A 9,808-nucleotide genomic window follows, 5' to 3' on the forward strand; every position below is an offset into this window, starting at 1 on the left:
TTTCTCCTCTAGTTTGTCCTCCCCAACAGTAATCTCAGACTCTACTTCTGCATGTGTGAGCACTAGATCAGATGTAAGGGAAAGGTGAGAATGGGATCACATCTTCTAGCAGTAGCCTGTGGTCAGAAAGGATTGGACCCAGCACAAAACTGTACTTCCATATTGAATGACATCTGGGGAGCAACCAAAAAAGCATAGCCTTTAGTTTCTCTTCATTTGCTTTGGTTCTTAACCTTTTTTTTCACTTTTTTAAGTATATAAAATGTGTTGGCTACAAACTTCTCGCCATAATCCCATTTGTTGTCAAAGGAAAGTCTCACTGTTCTGCCTAGGAAGCCTCCTAAGGTGGTCAGTGCTTTCTTAGCTTGGAAATATTTTGCCAGAGACTAAATACAAATATAGATCTTGCAGTGAAATGAAACTTCCCAGATGGTTGTCAAATACCACTTTTAGTGCCTCCTGTTGTGCTTTTGTTGATGTTTTTATAAATCACTGGAGCAATAACTGGAGTCCAGGCTTCCTTGCTTATTTAAAGGATCCATGATGCTTTAAATTTGCTGTAAAACGTGATATTTGCTTTGTTTCCTGTTGTCATTATTCAGATGGTCCAGTACTCATGGTGGTTGCATGTGCTCCATTAACAGCTGTAGCAGATGTTGGAGCTGCCTTGTATTTTGGGAGTACCTTGTTTCTCCATGGGACAGTAATACAGAGATTGTGGCATTTATAAGGAGCAATGACAACATCCAGTGGCAGCACTGTGGAATCACATGTACATTAGCCCCCAGGAATACAACTTTCTACCAGGAAGTGGCTGTGTTATCTATCAACTTAAATGTGAAACCTCATCCTGTTCTTACGGTAATACCCACTTTTAAAAAAGGGCAGTTGACATCAAGATAGGTCTGTGACTTTCTTTGATCTTGTCTAATTCAAGTTGAAGAGTTTAAAAAAAAAATAGCACAAATGTGCACACACAGAAAGTGGTCCATAGAAGATGCCGTGCTACACGGGCATTTCTCCTGGGGAGAGACCAAGCAAAGGACAGTTTGCAGAACATCCGGCAGGAAGGTGTTCAAATACTTTTATAATTTTTGGCATAATGTATTCCTAGCTTAAAGCCCTGTGGTGACACTCCCTAATCATTGCTTTTGCAATTGTTGTAAACCAGTCTCAGGCCTTGCTGCATGGTCCTGCCTTTCCCCAGCTGCAGGTCCCACACCCTCACTTGCGTCACTGCCCTGGTGGCTGCAGGGGAAGCCATTCCTGCTTACCCAACCACCAGGAACTATTTGTTGTTTTTCAAGGTTAAATTGTTCATGGACTCTGTGCTGACCCAAATCCCTGCTCACCTGCAAAGGCACTGGTGGGTGCTGAGGCGAGAGAAGGGAAAGGGCAGGGAAGTGGGAGCCAGGGCATTCTCCTTTGCTGGCAGTCTAAGCTGCTTAGCACATTGTATCCTGTCTGTCCGGCTGCTTTGGTAGGTTTCCCAAGGTAGCTGTTCCATGAGCACATCCATGGCAGCTGAAGCAATTCCTCTTCTTCAGCACAGCACCTGTCACTCAGGCTCCCAAACCCCCTTCCCCAGGACAAGTGCTTGGGTGGCTGTGCATGAATTAGACTGGAGGGGACACATCTACTGCAACAAGCCTCACCCTTAGAAGGGTGGCCTATAGGTGGAAGCCTATAGCCTTGGAAGGCCCTATAGGTGCAGAGTGGTGTGGTTTGTTCCTGGCCATGTAGGCTGCTGTGATGTGCGGGTAGGACCATATTTCAAACCTTTAGTACTTTCATATGCATGTGTTTCCCTTCTCCCTTTCAAGCATAAGCCTCCCACTCTCCAGCGCAGTTCTTAAACCAAAGGCACCAGGAGCGCAGCATCCTTGTCAGCAGGCCCCAGGCTAGGCCAGGGCTGCAAGACAGTGCGGAGCCCCAGCTGAGCAGGCAGGTAACGAGGAGTGGTGGTGCAGGACTGTGGTGTGCCTGGTGCTGTTCTTCAAATGCCCTACCTGGAACTGCTGCTGGGGCTCTCCCCTCCTGTCCTCTGGAGCCTGGGGTCTGTGCTTCACTGCTTTCAGCTGGAATATCTCAGCAGAAGACTAGAAGGAAAAGGGTTGGCTATGCTTGCTCCTATCTCTTGCTCAGCAACGGAGTGCTGGCAGTCTTCTACATCTCTCAAATATGCACCAAAGACTCAAGGAAAGGAATACTTGGATTCAAACAGCATACACAGCAGGGGGGTCTGGGCCAGGTGCAGTTTCAGCCCCTGTTAAAGACCTGCCATTATCTTCAAGCCTGAAGACACTAACTCATGTTTGCCTGAAGCAGGGGCTGGGGAATTCATGCCTCAGCCAGCATTATGAGGAACTCACCCAGAGGTGCCCTTGAAGCTGTCACTTGCAGAAGTCACTGGAGTCTCTTGCTGAGTATTGAAGAGGTCAAGTGAGTTTTTGGGCCAAGATATCTCTACTTAAGCCTGTCAGTCTTGTGAGACTAGAAATACCCCAGTGAGGGTCCTGAACAACCCAGCGCTTCTGAAGGGATACAGGAAGTTGAATGCTCTTCACTTCTGCATTACCTTTCTGTGTGAAGTGCAAGTGTTTGAGGGCAAATGTCTTTCTCAAGAGATGTTTAGTCTGAAGTAGCTGGGCAAGAGGTCACCTGAGGTTTGTACTTCCATAGCAGTCATTTGAACTCCACACCTAAACAGTCAAGCTGAAGTATTTCCTACAGAAGGAAGTTCATTTCCTGGTGATTTTGCCTCATGGGCCACCAAATTAAAGCCAGCAGGTGTTCGTCTTTTTCTCTGGAGTTGTGTGAAGACCTGCCCTGGGCTGCACAGGCACAAGCCCTCACTGGGCCACATCCCCCATTCCAGCAGCAAAGCCAAGCCCCCTCCCAGAGCAGCTGAGTCACAGGCACAGGCTCACTTGCTGCTGTTGCCTTATACATTGACTACATTTAATTTTGAGAATTACCCTTAAATGCAATTAAAGCAAAAACCAGGACACAAAAATGAGGAAATGCCCATATTCCTGTGTACCTCTAATGGCAGGTCTGTCCTTGCCTTTGGTGGGAGGCTGTGCAATTCTGTAATTACATGCTGGGTACTACAAGACTCACCTCACTCATTTTGCAGCACAGATGACACTCTGCGGTGAGCCAGTCACCTAGCAGTGGTCTTCACTTTTCTGTCCGCCCAGGTCTTTTAAGGTGCCAAAAACCAGACAGCTGATCTGATGGCCATGATCCAGCACACAGGCAGCAGGCGCCCCAAGCCTGACCCAACCTGCCTCTGGTGACAGAAGTCACTGAGCTGTTATGACATGTGGGCTCCTCACAGCAGCAGTATTGTGGAGAGCCTCTTCCTTGGCACCAGAGGCGACTGCCTTCACCCTGCCAAACATCCCACCCATCCCACCTCTGGCCACGCTAGACCAGCTCCACTGCACGTTTCAACCTCTCAATCTTAGGGGAACAAGTGACTTGGACACAGGTGATTCTGCAAATGAGGGTCATTCATGAAGGCTGAAATTGCAACTCCCTAACTTAGAAGCCAGAGAAAGGGGGCAGAACTGAACCTAAAATCCCTCAGACTATGCTGCACCAAGGGACTCCTGAGAGGGGGAAAAAAAAACACCACATACATAAATCACAGCTCATGAAAGAAAGTATGCCTCATCCTCAGCAGACAGGAACGCTTACTTCAGTTTTGGCCTCTGCTTTGCTAAGGCCTTAGGTGAGGAAGGTGAAGGCCCTAAGGAGCCATTACAGCTTCTACTCCTGCTCTTGCCTTTCTCTCACCACACAGGGACACAATGTGCAGAAAACAAGTGCCTGGCTCTCTCTGGACCAGCTGGATGCTTGGGGTCAGCTGGCAGAGGCAGACACCCCATGGATAGCTGGAGCCTGCTGTGAGACAGAGACACCTGCCTGTCTCAAAATCTCCCCCTGCAGTGACAGAAGCTGGCAAGCACTGAGCTGTGGGAAGCCACAGGCCCCACCCTCCCGTGATGCACTGATTTGCTGGGAGGTGGGTCACCCCTTCTTTCTCCTGCTCCTTAAGAAGGTACCAGGCAACATCACAGACCAGCCTTTCAGTTTCTTCATGGACAACTGAGACCCCTTAGCCACCCCTTCCCCTATTTTGAGATTCTAGAAGTTGGCTGCTAGACACCCCCAACTCCGGCTTCATCAGTAACTTAACATGGAGCAGCCTTGAACCTCAATACCTCACAGCTCCTTGGCTTTGCCCCAACACCCAAGGGTTACAGTAAATTGAGAAACTGGTGCTCAATACAGGCTGCAACTGTTTGTGAAAAGCCACCTTACAATTTACTCAGCTCGAACTGGTCAGCATAGGGTCCAAAATCGTATGTATTCATCAGATGAAGATAACTAAGGGAAAGAAACTACAATATTCACCTTCCTTGGAGTTCCAGAAGTCAAAATTGGGTTTTGTCCTCTTGGTCATTGCTGACAATATATTGCTTGTGGTCAAGAGCCCAGGGGATGTAGGTTTGCGGGTTGCCTGCCTCCACCCCACAGGTTCACTTGGCCAAGAACCACCCTGTGGTCAGGACTCCCACACATACTGCCAGAGCACAGACTTGCTGCCTCACCTCCTGTCGGTTCATCTGAACTGCAGGCAAGAGCCTCTCCAAGCAGAGCACCCACCATTGTATTTTCATTAGGAAATAGTTCTGCCTGCTCCATAGTCAACCTCATTCTGAAAACACCAGATTTCTTCTGGCCAGATCTGCAGATATTCCAATGTTCTAAGACACTGGACTCCAAAGAGGGGTGCAAAAGGCAAGCCAAAGACAAGACAATCTCCAAATGTGGTACACACGCAAGTAGGGTGCAGGACTATTTTTGTGTAGTTTTATAATGTACATACAAGTACAGTATTAGATGTATGTAATTAAATAATTTGGGGGGCACACAGAAATTTTTTACTGATAGAGGTGTGCAATCCACAAAAGTTTGGAGACCACTGTTTAGGGAATGCAAGACCTTCAAAGAGCTTTATACTTTCCATTTTTAAAGACAACACTAGTTCTTCAGACCTCAGGTAAGGGCGATGCGCAAGCGTGCTGAACCACATCTTCCTCTGGTAAGGGCAGCAGCTCCTCAGTACCCTGGGATATACTGGTGTCACTAAGACCACTCCCAGTCCACGGACTGGCATCATCTTGGCACAAAATGAGTAGCCCCTGGAAGCTGTAGTGGGCTGCCCTGGCTCCCCTCATGATCCTGCAGGACCCGCAGTCTTACACAGCTCATCTCCGACTTTCCCCTGTCAGTGTACCTGCATCAGCAGGGAGAGTAACGCTGACCTTGCCTGCCTTTGACCACGCTGCTCACACACTCATGCTCCAAAATTCAGCCAGCTCTGGTTTAAGAAATCTTCCTGTACAAGGAATCCCCATCAGGCCACTACTCATCAAGCCCAGAAGTTATCAGAGAAAGGCTCTGGTGCTCCTTTTGATTTCAACTTCTGCTTAAAAGCCAACTTTGGAATTTCTCTGCAAAAATCCACTTTAAAAAGTAAAAACCCAAACACCACCACACTATCAAAAGATTAATAACATCAATCTTTATTCCAAACAAGACAGAACTACAGAACACCTGTAATCCTTCTGGTCGTATTTTATGGAAATCTTGAAACACTGGACACAATGACTTACTGTTCAAACTATAACAATCAGGGATAGGATGATGGCACTGCTAAAGATAAGTGTTTCTTCTAAACAAACTAAAAGTTAAGGTTTAAAAGTTAACTTCAATTTCTGATGCTTAGCTTTGTCTTCAGGTGTTCTTGCTTAGCAACAAAAGCAAAAAAAAAAATAAGCCTGCTTTAGAACAGCAAGTAGGAATAAAGATGTAATCATACAAAGCAGCAATACTTTAGTACGGTCTCATGCGGCTTGATGGGGGCGGTGCGCGATTCGGAGGAGTAATTGCTATATCCAAGTAGTCTCCTATCTGGAATTTCTGAGACTGCAATGTCATGGAATCATCTGTGCCCTTCCTGCCCGACATGGTACTGCCGATCTCCTTCACCCTGCGTGCAGGAGAGGACAGACAAGTTGGTTATCAGAGGCAAATCTCCCTAGATGTCCAAAAGAGGAACCGTATTGGGTCATGACAACCTTCCCGTGCCATCCTCTGCCCTGTATTTAGCTATGTACTCAGGATGCTGGGGTTTTTCTCTCCAGTTTCAGGTGTACCAAGAAAAGCTACACCAAATCCTCTTTCTGATGGGACAGAGGGGTGTGTTAAGTTAAATACCAGAGAGAACCCCTTGCCTCCTTCCACACAGACACAGAACAAGACTCCATAGATTAGAGCAGGGTATAGCCACTGGCTGCTGCCAAAGGTTAGCTCATACCATTTTGGAAGACAGACACCTGCAACAAGATCACTGCTAACACTCAAACGCATTCTCAGGCACAAGCCCTATCGCACCTCGTATTGCCAGAAACAAAGCTTTATCTCAAGCTTTAGGTCCGTGTTCTGCCTGGTTACCAATACAGTGACCAAAGATTTCAAGCACACAGGGTGTTTTTTGGGAACACATTAACAATGATGGTCACCAAGTAAAATTTAGAGTTTACAGTGGTCATCATATAGTCTGTTCTCAAGAACTTCAGAAATTTGGTATGTGGGTTCTGAACTTCAAAAATCAAGTGTTAATGAAAAATAATTTACTGCTCCAGTGCCTGAAGTCTTCTGTTAACCCAGAGAAGAAATGCCATTTACCTATACCCAGGCCTCTTGAGATCTGTAAAAACAATTGCAAAATTGAAGTGTGTGCCCTTCTTCCGTGCTTCTGGGTAGACTTCTTTCACTAAGCTGGTCAGCTCTTTCAGAGTTGCGTCCATCCTAAATTAAACAAGCAAACCAAAGTGAGTCATGTTCTCAGAAGCAACAATAAAAATAGCTTTCCAAAACCCTTTTAAGATGGAAACAATATATTACCACAATTTAACCATACATTTCCCTGCCTTTGCATACTTTCTGTAGATACCAGAAGACAAGCAAGATCTTACATTTCAGCTACATAGTGAGCCATCAATTTCTCAACTACACAACATTCCAACCAATACATTTTGAGCTAATGATCAAGTGACAAGAAGTTGCTCTAGTTACTAAAACACCTCTGAGAATTCACCACTTACTGTACACTGGAGGCAACATGGTCCAGTGCAAATGTAGCTCCTAATTAGCTTCCAATTTACTGTGTTAAGACAAATCTCTTCACCTCCATATGTTTCAACATCTGCTGTTCCAGGTCTCTCAGAAGAGTTACCATTTAAACAATGGGGCCTTTTTTTTTTTAAATGCATTTATACAGTGAGCAGTATAAGAGTTTCCTCACCTAAGTTGCTATCTATGTTAAAATAGTTTCTTGAATATTAGAGGAAATGTAAGAAAAGGAGAAAAAAAAAATGGGTTTTCCATTTCCATCAAGATTTCCATTTCTGCAGTAACAGGCAGCACTCCTCCTTTTCCCAGCCTTCAACCAGATCAGGGCTAAAGCTCATTTCTAGAATTTCAAGAACAAAAGGACTCAATCATCACAACTAAAGCGGCTCTAATTATACAGACTGTACGCTCACTCCAAGCTTCAAGCAACTAAGGAGCAGTGTGTTGACAAGACAATGCCCATTCTGACTTCTGCAGATGGCAAACAGCTCAGACACCATCAACAGCCTGGACCAAGTCCATAAATCCCATTAGGTAGTAAATTAGAACTGCACGCTCTGCTAGCCACAAAAATGGATTTATTCAACCATACAACATACAAGTTATAACCCTAGCAGACACGTTAAAGGAAAAAACAAGATTTAAGAAGCAGAATAACTCACTTCCAAGAGCATTCTTCAACACACTTGTACGTGTTTGCAACACAAACTAAAGCAGTTTTCCGAACTAAACCTGAATGCAATAAAAAGCAGCTCTCTGTTAAAGCACTGCTACCTGATCATACAAAAAGGAACACATTACTGCACTCTCAAGAGGCTCTGACTTAAACCAACACACCATTCAGACAGTTCAAGCCTTCTAGGACAACCACTTCTACTGAAAAAACAGGGCTGTTGTAACAAAGCTTAAGCAATTAAAGGACAACCTCTGTGTTGAATAGATTCATTGCGATAACAAAAGATATGCCACAACACAAGCCTCTGATTGCTTGCATCGGTATCTGGGCAATTCAACCTCAGTAGGTTTCAGTGTGCGGCAATCAGCACTTCGCTAGAGTTGTGCTTCCACGGATGCCACGTCTGAGCTGCCACGGCTGCAGGCAGAAGCGCTCTATTTCCGCGGCAGCTGCCTTCCCCCACGGAGCTGCCACCCCCGCGGAGCGCACAACTGCCCCCACGAAAACTTCCCCACGTTCCCCGCTCTAAACAAGGCCTACAGAACTTGCTCTCGCAGCTGAGTATCAGACAAGGAGTTCAAGCCAGGCAAGCTCCCCGATACCGCCCGCAGCCCCCGGCCGCAGGGCCCGGCTCGCCTCCGCGCCCGAGGGCCGACGGAGGGGCCCGGGCCGCCGCCGCCGCCGCGCACTCACCAGGTGTAGATCTGCAGCTCACTGGAGGGCACGTTGCCGCGAGAGAACTCGTCCATGCGGTGGTGCCGCCCGTTGTTGGTGGTGAAGACGCGAAGCAGCAGCGGGCACGTCTGCGGGGCGAGGATGAGGGGCCGCTCGCCATTCCCCGCCATCCCCAACCGCCCTCCCCGGCCCGAGGCCTCAACGGCGTCGCCAGACCCTTTCCCGCCTCCCCCCGGTGCCCGCCCTGCCGCGCCCAGGAGCGGCACAAGAGAACGCGCGGCACCACCCCCGACACCTTTTCCCGGTCGATCGGCTTCTCCGGCTCCTTCTTAATCTCCTCCTGCGTGACGCGCGACTCCACCGCCATCTTGCCCCGCCGCGCGCACAACCCCCGGACCCGGATGTCCCGCCCCGCGCTCGGGTCTCGCGAGAGGAGGGAGGGAGGGAGCGGCGGAGGGGCGGGCGCGCGCAGGCCCCGGGTGAGCGCCGCCGCGCATGCGTGTGGGCAGCGCGGGAGAGGTGTGGGGGCGGGCACCGAGGGCTGGAGCCCGCAGCGGGGCTGGGCAGCGGCTACAGGGCGAAGGGGCGGCTGGCAGGAGGGAGGAGGTGCGGCCGGAGCTGCCTGGCTTCCTCCCCCCGCGTCGGGGCCTGAGGGGAAGGGTGGTCGGCGCTGCCCGGTAGCGGCTCTCAGCCTTCCGCCCTCAGGAGGGGTGGTGTGTCCCGCGGTCCCGGCGGCTGGGCCCCGCAGCCTGCCCTCGCATCGCCACCGAGCCGTAACCTGTGAGGGCAGTGCAGGTGGCTGTGGTTCCTCTGCGGCCACGGGCTGCCCGAGACTGGGTTGGGGGCCCTGCTCTAGCCGAGGGGTCTCTGCTGGGTCTGGCCTTATTCCGGGGTAGCGTGATTTGTAGTAGCTGCCCGGCAGGACTTGACGTGATTCTTCCTAAAACCTGTAAACATCTGGGATAGTCCCTGATCTGAGCGGACTATTGCACTCCTCAGACTCCGCTGGCAGGGTTTAGGGAGTGCTGCCGTAGGCTTCACTCCTTGTCCTGGTCACTGTTACACCCACACGTTCTCTGGATCACTGTCTGTGTTTTTTACTACTTAGAAAAGCTTCTTATAAGCTACTGATAGTGCTGCCTCTTGGCAGAAACCACTTCTTTCTACATGGCAACAGATGTCTTAATACAGGTAAATAACACGATCAACTGCTGTAACTAGGAATAGATTAGAATAAATTAGGAA

The 9,808-nt window shown here is 48.7% G+C and overlaps 1 protein-coding gene across 1 annotated transcript; it reads right to left on the reverse strand.

The window, feature by feature from the left end:
* Positions 1-5,579: 5,579 nt before the first annotated feature.
* On the reverse strand, positions 5,580-8,995 carry SAP18 (Sin3A associated protein 18). The gene is made up of 4 exons (XM_074860059.1): positions 8,859-8,995; positions 8,582-8,691; positions 6,766-6,888; positions 5,580-6,067 (listed from the first exon to the last, which is right to left on the reverse strand). The coding sequence occupies exons 1-4, from the start codon at positions 8,928-8,930 to the stop codon at positions 5,911-5,913; spliced, it is 462 nt and encodes a 153-aa protein (XP_074716160.1). The 5' UTR covers positions 8,931-8,995; the 3' UTR covers positions 5,580-5,910.
* Positions 8,996-9,808: the final 813 nt, after the last annotated feature.

The sequence above is a fragment of the Strix uralensis genome, chromosome 2, assembly GCF_047716275.1.
Source record: "Strix uralensis isolate ZFMK-TIS-50842 chromosome 2, bStrUra1, whole genome shotgun sequence".
NCBI lineage: Eukaryota > Metazoa > Chordata > Aves > Strigiformes > Strigidae > Strix > Strix uralensis.